We start from the raw sequence: 15,688 nt of genomic DNA, 5'->3' as shown, positions 1-15,688 counted from the left end.
ACAAAGAGAGATAGACAAAAAGATAATTGATGACAAAAAATCACATCAACACCCATGTTCGTATCAATTGTTGATACATATAACATTACACCTTTCATAAAGTGGTTCAAACCGTAAAATTTAACTAAACTGTTCAAAATATGCAATTTGGACTTTGGTTTGATTTGGGTTTGAAAATGGATCCAAATGAATCCCTTGATTCATTGTCTATTCCTTCAAAATCTATGAATTGTTTTATTTTTAAGTTAATTGGTTTGATTTTTATGTGATTTACTCTTGTGGTAAGTTTGATTTAAATCACAAATAAATGAAGCTCTCTAGTGAATTTATGCAAATTATGAATGATTGCTCAGATGATTGGTAGTCCAATGACAAAAATCCCTTAGGCTTCCATATACAAAATACTCTCTCAACAACCCAAACTTCTGGACTCTTTTTTTTTTTTTTTTTTTGCTCCATCACTATATCACCCCTCAGGCTCATTTTCTACCACTGAAATTAAACTTGGCATGAAAATTTTGAGAAAACAAAAAGGAAATTTAAAAAAAGCAATAACACAACAGAGACATACCATGCTTTCATGTTTCCAACTTGTTTGTGAAGAAATTTGGTGCAAGATACATGGCAATCACTCCAAGCTCAGATTCGATTTAGCCAGTGAAGAAAGGTCAGCAACACTCTAAGTTGATGTTTCATCGTCCAAAAGCTGTACATTGAATCCATTCTTTATGTCTGTAGCAAATCATGGGTCCAACACAATGTTTAGGTGTCCAATGAACGAACATGTGCATTTTGCAGAGCATCCACCGGATAAAAACGTTGTAGCAATAAACATCAAGCTGAAGAAGAAAATACAAAAGGTCATCAAGATCAAAATACATATGATGAACATGCAAAGTCATAATATGAGAAAACATTGTTCAAAAACAGATTGCTATACTATAGAGAATGTCATTAATAGAAATGATACTCTCAGGTTGACATAAATGACAGATTTAATATCACTTTTTTACTTTCGAGTATTAGTAAAACATATGATGTTTTGCATATCAGATATCTGAAACTGAACCCTACACGACTCTCATGGTTAAAGACCTTTCTTATGTTATTTAGCTCAAAAGAATAAGATAAGGCTTTTGATTATTATTCATAGGTCGGTATGACAACTAAGATAGCAAATACAGATGGTTATTTTTGGCTGATCAAGAAAGAACTAGTTGATAAGTAGTATCAGAGGATGAATGACTACAAATATACCCATTTCTTCTTTTTCTTTCACAAAAGCTAAATCACTTAAAATTTTAAAGAGCATTGAGATATTGAATTATACCTTTCATTGGTGGCTTATCATATTTATCTTTCCTCTCATCCTCCTTCCATTCGCTATCATTGTCTTCCTCGCCCATTTCACCTGTGCCATCATTTCCTATATCACTTTCACTTGCTGTCTCCCATTCAGAATCATCAGTTTCCCGGCCATAGATGTCCCCAGCATCACCGTCACAATGGACACCCCCATGTTTAATAGCTGCCTCTCTAAATAACCAAGCCGCACGCATCTGCTTCTTGACTAATCTCTCAGCATAGTCAGGGACCTTATTTTGCCTCAGGGAAAGATCAGGGTCATTCGATTGAGAGCACTCATTTATGAATAGAATAGCATCTAACAAGCTCTCTTTAGCTAAGCCAAGCATGTCATAAGCCTGAGCTCTTCTCCAAAGGCTTTTGGCGTGACGATTAAGTGGGTTGTGAAGACAAAGTGCACGTGTAGCATCACTTATGGCAGCCAATGGTTGTTGCAACAGGAGATGACACTGAGCTCTATTACTGTACAAAATGACTCTCTCCTTTTTGGATCTCATTGGGCATAAGGCCAAAGCTTCTGAGTATTTTGATGCAGCTCCAGATATATTTCCTGATGAGAATAGTGAATTTCCTTCAAGCTTGACTACCACTGCAGCTACCTGCTTGATGTGAAGGTTCTCTTTTGGCATATTCTTTTCCCACTTTAATCTCTGTCTGGAGCTTAATAGTTCTTCAATCTGTTCTTTAGCGCGGTTACTTATAGAGTTACGTCCTGTCCCTTGCGATTGAATACATTCCTGAAGAACATTAATAATAGAGTCCCCAAGCTTTTTGTGATCACCCAGACTTGTTATTTCCGCCAGATCTACAAGTGCAGGTACTGCCTTATCAATCACCTATGGACAGATCAAGAAGGATTCAGCGGAAATCACATGGTTAATATACTAAAACCCAAAACAAATAATTAGTGATAAGTAGCCACCAGAAAGGAAGCAGAAAACTACTAAAATATATTGAACATAATTAGGTACAAGTACTTGCACCAGAAAGTCATTTTAATAACTGGATAATGCACCTTCTCTGAAGTGACTCTTCCAATATACTGAATTAAAAATTATCTAAAAACAAGCAAGATTATGTCATTCAGTAGAAACAGTACTCCAGCTTTATAACTTGCCATCTAAAACTTCATTTAGTAACACACCCAATGCGAATGCAAGATTAAAGTTAAAACAAGCTACTCAATGAGAAAAATACCTTATGACATGTACTTGGATCTTGGAGCAACCAGAGGAGACAATCAATCCCCATATACTGCCAATCATCTGAAGATCGAGCAATATTGCACAATGCTTCAATAAGGCCAGGACAGCTAGAAACAGGTCCCCTACCAAGCTTATGATGACAAACTGTTCTCAATAAACCAATGCCAGCTGGTGAGTTTTCGTTAACTAGTCCACCCCACATGCCAGGTAGTTTAGTCAGAAATTCAGGTTTGCAGATTGCAGGAAGAAACTCAGGCTTAAAAGCAAAACAATTAATGAGCTGAAGGGACCAACACTGCAATTGACTAGCCCATTCCTCTGCCTTCCTGGACTCCATTTCAACACCACCCATGCCACGAGTAAGCAGATCACAGTGATAACTCAGCCTCTGATCAACATACTGGTAGAAATGCGAGTAAACTATCTCCAGCGAACTCATTGCCAGTTGTATGGCGAGCTCAAGGATTTCAGCTTGACTTGCAACAGCAGAAAAGGTACTGGCATATGTAGCCAAGTGCCCTAAAGCTCGCACTGCAACTCTCTGTTCAACCCAAGTTAACCTCCCTCTCAAAAGTTCAACTAAAGGAGCAATTACCCCAGTATGAATGGCACTTTCTGCAAATTCTTCCATATTCATAGTATAGGATCCAATAATGTGTGCTGCATAATAAGGAATGTATATATTTTGGTCATGAGAAAGCCATCGACGGTTCTTCAAACCCTTCCATATTAGTGACGACATGCATTCAAATATTCCTAACTCTATGAATTCCGCATCATTGGGATGCGCCATAGCAGTGTTCCAAAGGCCACTAATAGGTAGAACCTGTCCATCATCATCCTGTGAGGGTAGTTCTCTGAAGAATTTTAATATACTTGCTCTGCGCTTACTTGGATTTCCTTCCTTCATAACACAAAAAAAGCATCCAGGGTATGGGCAATCAGGAGATACTTTATCCATGTCTAGATAGCTAACTGCTCAAAGTTCATGGAGCGTCACGTCAATTCAATTCCTCACTTGTCAGCTAGAATATGTAAGGGATTTCAACTCTGCATAATAACGACACAAGGATGTAGCATCAAGTTGAATAACATAAACAAACATAAAGGAAACTAAGTAATCACTGCAATGGATCACTAACACGCATCAAGACATTGAAGGAAAGATTTTGAATAAAACTTCACATGCCATTCATTTAATGATTCTCTTACATTGAAAACAAAAGTGATTTGTTTTCTAGGATGCCCTTTCTCAATCCATACATCTTCATTGTATAATTCAAATACCGAAAACTTCATCACTTTCGATCATATCTCCCCAGATATGTCCATTTCACATATTTCCAATTAAATTACTTCCCAATTGTCATCACATCCAAATATGATCCATTTCACATATTATTTTAATCATAAGAATTGACAAGCTACTACATTAAAATCCAAACACCACTTTCTTTCTTAAAAAATAAAATTCCCAGTTACAAGTTTCAATTCCAGGCAAAATCATCTCATCAGTTGAGTAATTAAATTACACTAAAATTTAAACAAATCTAAAGCCTAGTGAACTAATCTCAATATAAGCAAGCATCATAGCTGCTTTTTGTTCATAAAGCTTCCACATTTTAGCACAATCAGATCCAAAAAGCCAAATTTTAACTAGCAAACCACCACCAACCCACCTTCAAAACTAGATCCAAATTCTAAAATAAAAAACATAATAATCATACCAAAAAAAAAAAAAAACATACCCACTAAAGATGAAAGCAAACAGAAAACAACCCAGAATTTTGTTTTCCAAGACGAGACAAAAACTGAGATTGCAAGACTTGTTTTTGAAAACTAAAAAACAAAAACAAAAGAAACCAAAATGAGATACCTGGAGGAACCCCCGTTGAGCTGAAGGACAAGTAGCAATCCTTAACCAGAAAATGAAAAAAGAAAAACGCCTTTTTTATTGTTGTGAAAACCAAAAGCAGACTGCTGCTACTGTTCCGCCATTTCTGCTTCGCTTGTTGCCAAAAACGTAAAAGAAAATGCAACGGTCGAGTGGAAGTGTTTTCAGAAAGTGCTTTTAGGTTCAGAATTTGGTTCTGAGTTCTGACACCAAAGAGAAAGAAAGACCTTGTAATGAAAATGCACGCTTCACTCGCTCGCTCGCTCACTCACTTACTCACTCACTGTTTTAATGTAATAGCGAAAATGTTCTTTCCGTTTTCAAAAAGCAGAAATTGTTCCCCACGCGCACTCTTCCACGCGGAAATTTTCTGATTTATTTTTATTATAATTTATTTTTCAAACGAATGTTTTAAATTGCATTAAGATAAAAAAAATTGGTAATCACATTGATATAATCCTCTCTATTCCAAGAATTTTGATTTAAAAAAAGAGGATACAAGAAGATATTAACCCTAGTGAATCAAAATAATTAATATACTAAAAAATAAATAAAGTTGATAAATAAAATACTAAAAGTCTTTAGAGAAATTCTTTTTTTAAAACGATAATCGACTATAAATCTACGCAAATTTCAGTATATAAAGATAAAACTTTCTCTATACAAATGATAAATATAACAAAAATCAATGGTAATTTACTATTTCCCAAAAAAGTAGCAAAATAAATTTAAAAGAGTTTGATTTATAAGATTGGATTCAAACCAAGCTAAATCAATTCAACGTAATATTGGATATGATTTTAATCAAGTTTCAATTAAATTTGAATTTTTCTTTGATAATATTATTTATTATATTAGTAATACTATTTATTTTTATAATATTATCATTTATTTTATTAATAATTTATTAATAATATTTTAACTTAATTTAAATAAATTTAAAATTATATTAATTTATATCCAAACTTAATATGACTCAAATATAGCCCAAATTTGATTTACAAAAACATACGCTAGTCAAACAATTTTAAGTTCAAATTCAAGTTGACGAGAAGTGGAGAGCGGGCAGACTGCGAGAGCGCGTGGAGGAAGTCAGGATGATAGAGTAGGGGCCAGCAATTGGAGTATTATGATTAGCTTTGTGCTTTAATTTTGTGGGCTTGGGCCCATCTTCTTACACGCCTGTCTCTCTCCCTCCCTCCCCAGTGCCCATACTTCCTTTCGAAAATTGAGACATGAAATTACACAAAACTCCTTTTTGGTAATTTCCCGAACCTGACCTTTATTTTGTCAAAAGGCCTGTCTTTATTAGTCCAATCGATTCCAACAACATCAATATCGTATAATTAAATTTAAAAAATGTTTTAACCATTTTAAAAATCACATAATGTTATGGTTGAATCACGGGGTTAACATGATTAATCCAATTTAATCACTGATTAATATTATTTAATGATTAAAACGGGTTTTTAATTATAAGTTTTAATTGTATCTTATTCATCACTAACTAGTAACTAAAACTATTATTTTTATTTTTATTATAGATATTTTTATAATTTATGAAAATATTTTTTTAATTTTGGAATAAAATAACACTCTTGGCCTTTCTATTTAAAAATGTAATATGGATGGGTGATGAGTTGTCATATTTTTATATAATAATAATAATAATAATATGGCAATGCATGCATTAATAATTAATTATTTCTCATGTATGTGAAGATCTTAGATGATTCCCATGGAGATTACAATATATTTAAACCAATATTTTAACAAAATATATATAATATTAAAGGAAAAAATATAAATATGATTAAGTATATGTGTAAATAAATTTCTTTACATTGATTTTTCCCTAATAAAGAACAAATTAATTTTTTTTCCATGGTAAAAAGATTACCTTTTTTTTTTAACACAAAATTATTGATATTATTGCCGGACTAAAAGCATCTTTAAATTGGCTTTCTGTCACTTAAAAAGTTGAATTAAGATATTATTTATTTATTGTTTTTATTGCTTCTTAATTTTTACTTCAAATAACAAATATAAATATATATATATATATATATATATATATATATATATATACACACACACTTGGATTGAATTCAATTCACTCGGCTTTAGTTGAGCTCAAATAAAAAAAAAGTTGAGTTTGAACCATTCAAACATTAGAATTTAAATCGGTTCAAATTAATCCAAAATTAAAATTATTTTTTATCATATTATAACTTTTGCTTGTTGATCTCAAATTAATATTGAATCAACTCTATTGAATTTAAGTTCACCTTTAAGTGATGCGTTATTTTAACACATTCTTATCTAATTCAAACATAATTATAGCTAATATTTAAAAAAAAAAAGGTCAATTGTATTGAATTTGAATTAACCTTAAATTATGTCTTATTTAAAATTATTTAAATTAAATTTAAACTTAATTGTAGCTAATATTTTTTTTTTTTAAAAGGTCTTTGAAGCAAACAGTGTTATAAACATCATGATTTTGTAGGGTTAAGTAATAGCAATATAAATATTGAATTGACAACTGAGACCTCAAATCAATCAATCCATTTCTTGGATCCACCAATTTCCGTGTCGTATTGATCAAACTCCCATGCTTATGTGCATGCACTTGCCAAAATAGGTGCCCCACTTTTTTTTTAAACATAGATCATTTTCGAGATGAGCTGCGAGTAATATATATATATATATATATATATATATATATATATATATATATATATATATATATATATATATATAATTTTATTAAGAATTTATACTCATGGATGTTAGGGTTATATGTATAATTATATATGTGAAGTGTTCAAGTTTGTGACTTGATAAACATCATCATAATCCTAATATAATAAAAGAGTAATTGTACTTTGATTATGGTTGCTCGAGATTGTGATAAAAGATTTCAAGACAAAAAGTAATTGTTTTTTAATGATACATAAATTATGAGAGTTATGATGAATTTGAACTTATATTTCATATTTATGACTTCTATAAGAGATTATGTCTTATCCAAAACATCTTCTTGAGTCATGGGTTGGTATGATATTTATCGATTAACAGTTGATAATTTTTATGTCGTTAAAAAGAGATAATTTGAACTCAATTTATTCAAATCATCAGAAAAAAGGATTAAAAAAAATCGTCTATAAGTTGATATAAATATGATGACACCAACACAATGAGAGAGTTTGAGTCAAACTAAACTCAAATTGAAATTTTTGTAACTTAAAACTCAATTTATTATAGTTGAATATCAATTTGAACTTGAATAATTCAGATCAATTTTATCTTAATTATGATTTATGTCTTTTAACTTTTTAAACAGCCTGTGAGTTATTCGTGGTTTAGAGTATAAAAAGTGTACCCCAAGGAATAAATCCAAACCCTTTTTAGTTGTTAAATTATGTGGGGATTAATTTAAAGCCAAAAACAGATTAACAAGAGAGGATAGGAATGTCAATGTTCAATTAGATTTATTTATTTATTTTTTCCCAAAAAGACAAATTAATACAATTCATATTTATAGTGTTATATTTGCTTGTGAAAGCAATGTTTCAAGAGATGGTCAAGGTCTTGAATTGTCTCTTTCATTTCAGAATCCATGTGCCATTTTGAAAGCTACACAATTACACAATGAGAACTAGTTAACATATGGTGACCCATAATGGGCCATATACCTTTGTAGGGGCCCAAATCATAAAAAGAGTATCAATTTAAAATTCGATTGAAATATATTAAAATCAAACTTATTTAACACAGTGGTTATAGAATCGATTACTGAATTTAGAGTTTTTTTATGTTTAATATGTTATTCAACTTTAGATTTGAACTAAGCTAACTTAAACTCTGATAATTGAATCTAACCTTACACATTTTTAGATGACATAAATTTGAGTACACCAACCTTAATTCAATGCAATTGTATTGCTTAATTCTAATGAATTTAGATGATTCGGTGCTTGATCATTTATTTTTATTTTAAAATATTATTTTTTTAAACTAGAGATAGATTCGATCTAAGTTATTCAAACTCAAATTAAACGAGTTGAGTTTAGCTGAGGATTAGCTTGTTTTCATAAACAAGTTGGGTTTGAACTGATTCAAACGTTCGAGTTTAAATTAACTAAGTTTAAACCAACTAAAATCGAATACAAACTTAAATTGTTTTATAATCAAGTTTAAGTTGACTCGAGTTTGAATTAAATTTTAAATAATTGGTTTAAGTTTGAGTTTGTTCGAACTAACTAGAGTTATAGTCAAATGTTACAAGTAGAGTAAATCGTATCATTGATTGGATGAATAATATTATCAATAAGATAAAAAATATCACCAAAAAAGGATTCCAACTGAATTCAAACAAAACTTCTTAATTGAAAAATCTAACTCAAATTTAGTTTTAATCAAATTAAATATCAATTTAATCTAAACTGACTTGGTTAGAATTCCCCTATTCTTAACCCTTATCTTGGATAACAGAGTGGATAAATTAATTGGACAGAAACAGTTATTGCCTTATTGGGTCTAGATGTATTGGAAACCACAAATGGGCTGGCCCCAACATGAAAATATGTGAAATGGGCCTTTAAATATTACAAATAAAGGTTAAAAAATCAACATAGAGCTCACATTTGAATTGGATGGTTCATTTCTTTTTTACTTGATTTATTGTTAAAAAATCCAAATATAAAGTTAAAAAAAGACCATTTTTCCAATGAGATCTTACATCTTATAAATATTAAATGCTAAAGGTTACTGGAAAACATTTAAAATGAGACATTGCTTCGAGAGTTCACAAATTTTTAAAATCCAGTTAAGGTTTAACGTAACAATAAAATTATATATATTCAATTTTAAATATTTAAATAATATATTATTGATATTATTATATGATAATATAATTTTAAATTAGAAATAAAATAACATGTAATTATGTAATAACATATTATTTGAATGTATGATTAAATACTTAAAATTAAATATACATAACATTGCGCTTAGCATAAATAATCTCAAGAAAAGTTTCACGGTCTTTTTGTACATTAAAGTTATAAATTAAGCAACTTCCCATAAATACTATTATGTCGGGATGGACACAATCTGAGTTGAAGCAAATTTGGATCAGTGTTCAGCTTAAAATCAATGTCTCAATAGTATCACAACATCAAAACTTGTTTTGTTGACGATTCTTTTTCTTTTTCATCTACGGTGTTGTTATTTACCAATTGAGTAAGATGAATTCAATATAGAATTAACCATTTTACATTCAAATATAATTCAAACAAATCCTTATTTTAGTTTAGTTTTGTTTAAATCCATCTTTGCTCTCATAGGTTTTTAGTAGATTTAAGATTTCTTTTAAAAAATTCACTTTTTAAAAATATTTCAAAATGCATTTTTTTCTTTTTTACAACAGTAATAATAGAATTTGTTACAAGGATATAAAATATAAATTTATGTCAATTTTATTATTCATTCAGGATTTATTATTATTACATAAGCAATATTATTATACGTGTCATTGTTTGATTATTGTTATTTTATCTTTTATTTAAAATTATTTAATTATATGATGATATATCTCAAATATATATTTATTTATATTCAAAATGGACACGTATAATTTTATTATTATCAAAATGGATACATATATATATATATAAGGAAAAAGAGAATTTTTCACCCAAGTTTTATTGAAATGACAAATATATGTTCATAGCAGATGAAAAACTCAAATACTCATCAAAGTTTTAATTTGTTATAATACACTCATAAATTTTCCATTAGGGTTAATGATAAATTCGTCATTTAATATTAAAATAATTAAAACTATATTTCATTCCCCCGAATTAAGTTTTGAAAAAGTCACTTTTCCCCCTAAAATCTAGCCATTTTCTCTAGCGAACGACCAACCAATGACAGAGAAACAAAACAGAGTCGTCTAGAGGATCATCTCCGGACGATGACCATCATCCAGATGGATGATGAGTGTCATTCAATCTGAATAATGCTTCATCGTTCAAATTTTTGGATGACCTTTTGTCGTCCAGCAACCAACAACATCTGAAGTCGATGATTGGAGGGAGAAGTAAAGAAAAAGTTAGGGATTTAAAAGGGGGAAGTCATTTTTCAAAGTTCAGGTATGAGAGTTAAATGTTAATTTTTAAAACCTGAGAGAAAAAATAAGATAAAATGATATATTTTTTAATATTATTATTAAATAATGGTGTTATCCTTATATTTAATAAAAAATTTAATGGTAATTTAGGAATAAACAAAAATTTGAATTTTTCATTCATCATGAGTATATTTTTTATATTGAACTAAAATTTGAGTAAAAAATAATCTTTTGCTCATACATATATACGTGGACACACACAAATATATATATAATTAAATGAGACAAAAATTGAAAAATTAGAAACAAAAAAAGTTGCAATCAAATTATTCAGTGAATATCTAATCCAACGATCAAAATCAAGTGAAAACGAATGAATGTGAGACCTTGGGACCCATATTTTCCCTTAATGAATAAATCCAACGGCCAGGATTTCATCATGTAATCTCAAATTTGGTGATTAAGGTATGAGATGGCGGCCAATCACCATCATTCACTGAATTCTGGACAGCCACGTAAGCAAAAATGTCTGCTTGTAAATAGGCCCCAAGAGCCACCGACACACTGCATCAAAACCGTCGGTGCCTTAGCTTATTAAATGCAAATTCATTAAACATCTCCCACTCGCGCCAAGGTGGAGCTTGGAACACCCTCCAATGTATTATGAAACTATGTTGGACCACCGTTGATACAATTAAGAGTGCGTTTGATCGAGGGTTTTTAAGATTATTTTGGTAATTTATCTTTTATTCTTTTGTTTGGTTTATCAGTAATAAAAGATTACAGTAATATTTTATTACCAATACTGACATGACAGGTAATATAGGTGGTAATCTGATTACCACCTTCACCTTAAGTATTTAAAAATTACTGGGGTAATTTTGAGTTTATTATAGAAAAATTATTATTTATTAATTTTTTGAGACAAAAATAAATTTATTTTTAATTAATATGACAAATAATATAAAAAATATTTAAAAATAATTATATTCAAAAGCATTTAAGTAAAATAATTTACTAGTAATCTTTTATTACTTTTAATCAAACACAATAATTATTTATACCTATCAAATTTTATCAAACATAGTAATCATTTATACCTAATAATCTTTTAAATAATCTATCTTCAAGGTAATCTTTCTATTTTAATAATCAAACATTACTCAAACCAAACGCCCCCTAAAGGTTTGATTAGAGTCGAGTTAGATTCGATTTGATTTGAATAAACTCAATTTAAGATGAAAAGAGATCAGTTCAAGTTTGGCATGAACTCAATGTTTCCAACGAAGCTTGTTTTAACTATAATTTATTTCCTTCTTTTATAATGATTCTCTTTCCTTTTTTAGTATTATTATTCACTAATTCAAACGAATCGAATATAAATTAATCTTTATTTAAGCTCAGTCTGCATCTCAAAATTAACTATTTTGAATTTAAATCTATCTAAAAGTTTAATCTTATTTAAATTCAATTCAAATCGAACCTAACCTTATTATGATGGTAACACAATGCTAGCTGAGAATAGGCTTCCCAACCCTAACTCTATTCATGGATTTCTTCAAATTTATCTTATATTTATCTTTGAAAAGAATATTAGATCTATATCTATTTATACAAAAATTATTTATGTTATTTTATATAAAATAACCGAATTGTGTATTGAAAATCTAGTTTTTCAAATTATATATATTGAGTATTGTATGATACAATTTTAAAAAAATAAAAAATATAATTGATACATCATTATTTTAAAAAATCTCACAAACACCCTTAAAAATTTAAAATTTTTCATAAACACCTATATTATATAATCATTTTATTTAAAAAGTGTATTAAATCATATGATATGTCAACTGTATCGTATCAATTCAATACACCTTATGAAATATATTATTTTTTATTTACATTATATTGTGTATAGTAAAATACTAATAATTATATATATATATATATATATATATATATATATATATATATATATATTGTGATTATAGAAGAAAAATAAATTATTTAAATGAAAGCAAATACATTACAAGTGCCAAATGCTCCTACTTTATAGTTGTACAACTTTTTATTATTCAAAATTAAAATAAATAATATCAAAAGTGCTTTCTGACATTTGTTTTTATAAATATAATTATAAAAACAACTATAAAAAGGTGGATAATAAAGAAAAATATTTGTATTTCTCGACCAATCAAAATGATTATTACAATTTTTTCTCTCTTTTGATTGGCCAAGATTATACCTTATGCAATTTAATCCAACTAATTCTCAATTAATTAAAATTTAATTAACCTTTAAAAAAACTTAGCTTTTCTTGCCTTCTTCACCGCCTTCTTCCAAGTAAGCCTTCTTCCTCCTCTCCGCCGAAGCAAAAAGACAAATCACAAGGAAACACGTGGCGTAAATCCCATGAATCTTCCAATTTGTCTTGGGAGGTTGATGAAGAACCACCCTGTGAAACACCGCCACGTAGTAGTGAAGCCCAACGGCGTAGCCGACAATCGTTTGGGCCAGGCCCAACATCCTCGAGCCAAGCCCACAGTCCGTCGAAAAAACAAGAATCAAATACATCAAAAGCAGCAACAAGTACAATACATAGCCCAGAGTTTGAAGGACCTGTAAACATACGTAAGTGGACTGCGATGTAGCGTAGAAAAACTTCAGCGGCTCGAGCCCCGTGACCAGAGCCGATAAGCACAGAATCGAGAAGTAGATTGAGAGGTAAACTTGGACGAAAATGAGGATCTTTTGGATAGAAAAATAAGCCTTGATGCGGGTGAAGATGAGGGAAACTAAAACCAAAGGGACTAAAATGAAAACAAAAGAACAAATCGAAGCAATCGTGGAAGCGTATTTGTGGCCAACAATGGGCTTAAACCCTTTTGTGATTTCTTTGTTATACTTGTTTATGTAAGCTTTTGAGGTCGATGAGATTCTCTCCAGGTCTGGCAATAAGGTCTGTTGAAATTTGTTGGGGAGGTCTCTGAATTCCGATACCAAATCGTCGTCTTCATCCTCCAGCCAATTGGGTTGTTTTTGTTTTTGTTTGGGGATTTGTTTCAGCTTTGTTGTGTCTTTCTTCTCGAGAAGAGTTTGTGTTTGTTTTGTGGGAAATTTTGTTTTGAGTGGATCTGAGGTTTTCAATGGTTTTGAAGTGGAGGAGTTAAGCTTTTTGAGATCAGATTTTGATGAATTTGTGAGAGATTGCTTTGTGGAATTTGAAGGTTTCAATTTCTGAAGCTTGATGGTTTTGTTTTTGGGAATGGTGGATAAGCTAGATTTAACAAGTTTAGTCTGATTTTTGGAGGAAGAAGTAGAAGAAGATGATGATGAAGAACCAGAATTGCTTTTCTTCTTTGGCTTCTGAGGCTTCTCATCAAACTCATCGGTCTCAAACAGTGATCTTCTCCCACCAAGAAAGTGCTGCTTGCTTTGAAGCTGGTGCTGATGGGATTCATCAGAAGAAACAGACTCAACAAGCATACAAGCAGAGATCAAAAGAAACAAAACAACTACTTTTCTGAAACAGAAGAAGCTGATGCATGAGTTGAAGATCATTTTTGTGAAATCTAGGAATGGCTTTGAAGATCCAAATAAAGGATGCTTCAAAGCTCTCTAAAAAGATAGATAGAGAATGGCTTAGATCTACCGACTGAGAGGAATAAATATATGTAATATATAGATGTGGACAAGACTTCAATGCAAAAGTAGACCGGCCATGAATATTTCCCACCCAAGTTTTACCGCGTTCTAAACAAAAATGTTCACTGTGTTCTAAAAATCCAAACACCAACCTACTAACAAATTTTTATTAAAATTTTTTATAAAAAAAAAAATAATTATTTTATTATTAAATCTTAAAATTTAATATTAATATTTTTAATATTTTAAAAATTAATAATTTTATTTTTATCAAAAGTTTAAAATTTTAATATTTTAATCGTAGGATTTGTTTCCTTTCCTACCCATTATTATTCTAATCAATGGTTAGTGTTTTTCACCTATTTTCCAGATTCAATCACAAAGAACGATCACCTATCATCACAAAGGATGATAGAACATTATCCAGATTTGAAAGATGAGATAAAACATCGTTTACACGACAAAGTGTTATTTAGATAATGTGATGAAGGACAACGAAACATTGTTTGGACGATACAACAAAGGATGACAAAATCGTCCTTTGTCACGTCTTCTAAATCTGAACGATAAAAAGTCATTCTTCGTCAGAGAAGATTAGTGAATAATCTTTGTTGGAGAAAATTAGCGGAGAAAATCAGCGATTAGATTCTCTAAGTTAACGGAGATAAAATTTTACAACGAGAAAAAAATAAAAATTTTAAAATTTAATACTAGAAGAAATTATTAGTTTTTTAAATAAAAAAATTATACAAATTTTTAATAATTTAATAATAAAATAATAATTTTATTTTTATCTCTAATAAAAAAATTATAATATAAATTAATTTATAAATAAATATTTAAAAATTTTAATTATGGTGAATATGTTTTTAAAATTGGCTAACAGGACGAGATGAGTCATATGGAATGAGTAGACATGAGATGCTTTCCCATCAACGCGGTTTTGCTTTGCTATGCTTTTGCAGCTCCTATTCAGAGCCTGCTGGCTGCTGTCAATTACTCTGGATAATAATGTTTAAATATACATGTTAGAAAGGCTCGAGAGGCTATCCTTTCTTGGTATCCGAAGTCAACCGGGTGAATTATTTAAATAGATAGTGAAAAAAAAAAAATTGTTTATTAAATTTTGTATTCACACAGAGGTTGAATTCTCAAATTTTTTATTAAAATAATTAAATTTTCTTTTTTTTAATAAAAGGGGCAAAACTTGTAAAAATTTTTTTACCCAAATAATCAAACAAACACACTTTACATTGTTATAGGAAACCAAAATGATTAGTTTGATACTTACAATATTAAATAATGAAAATTTAGTCTATTTTTAATAGAAAAATATTTTATTCTTTTGATATTATAATTTAAATATTTAAAAATTTAATTTAATCAGTAGAAAAAAAATTATTACCTTCAATTAAAAAAATAGTTATATACTTTTGGGTA

The 15,688-nt window shown here is 29.6% G+C and overlaps 2 protein-coding genes across 2 annotated transcripts; both read right to left on the bottom strand.

The window, feature by feature from the left end:
* Nucleotides 1–325: 325 nt before the first annotated feature.
* Nucleotides 326–4,724, bottom strand: LOC123199755. Its single transcript, XM_044614807.1, has 4 exons — nt 4,447–4,724; nt 2,563–3,620; nt 1,331–2,201; nt 326–839 (listed from the first exon to the last, which is right to left on the bottom strand). Exons 2-4 carry the CDS (start codon nt 3,529–3,531, stop codon nt 835–837), a joined length of 1,845 nt encoding a protein of 614 aa, XP_044470742.1. The 5' UTR covers nt 3,532–3,620; nt 4,447–4,724; the 3' UTR covers nt 326–834.
* A 7,912-nt stretch (nt 4,725–12,636) lies between these two features.
* LOC123199507 lies at nt 12,637–14,263 on the bottom strand. The gene has a single exon (XM_044614545.1). It carries the CDS (start codon nt 14,162–14,164, stop codon nt 12,911–12,913), a length of 1,254 nt encoding a protein of 417 aa, XP_044470480.1. The 5' UTR covers nt 14,165–14,263; the 3' UTR covers nt 12,637–12,910.
* Between the last annotated feature and the right edge of the window lie 1,425 nt (nt 14,264–15,688).

The sequence above is a fragment of the Mangifera indica genome, chromosome 16, assembly GCF_011075055.1.
Source record: "Mangifera indica cultivar Alphonso chromosome 16, CATAS_Mindica_2.1, whole genome shotgun sequence".
NCBI lineage: Eukaryota > Viridiplantae > Streptophyta > Magnoliopsida > Sapindales > Anacardiaceae > Mangifera > Mangifera indica.
This window is presented reverse-complemented; position numbering and strand designations above follow the sequence as displayed.

What these genes read in the sequence shown, in the direction of transcription:
- LOC123199507 (XM_044614545.1), bottom strand. Translation starts at nt 14,164, where the DNA reads ATGATCTTCAACTCATGCATCAGCTTCTTCTGTTTCAGAAAAGTAGTT.
- LOC123199755 (XM_044614807.1), bottom strand. Translation starts at nt 3,531, where the DNA reads ATGGATAAAGTATCTCCTGATTGCCCATACCCTGGATGCTTTTTTTGT. An exon ending in ATCCAAGTACATGTCATAAG is followed by an intron (nt 2,202 to 2,562) that starts GTATTTTTCTCA and finishes ATCTGTCCATAG; the next exon opens with GTGATTGATAAGGCAGTACC.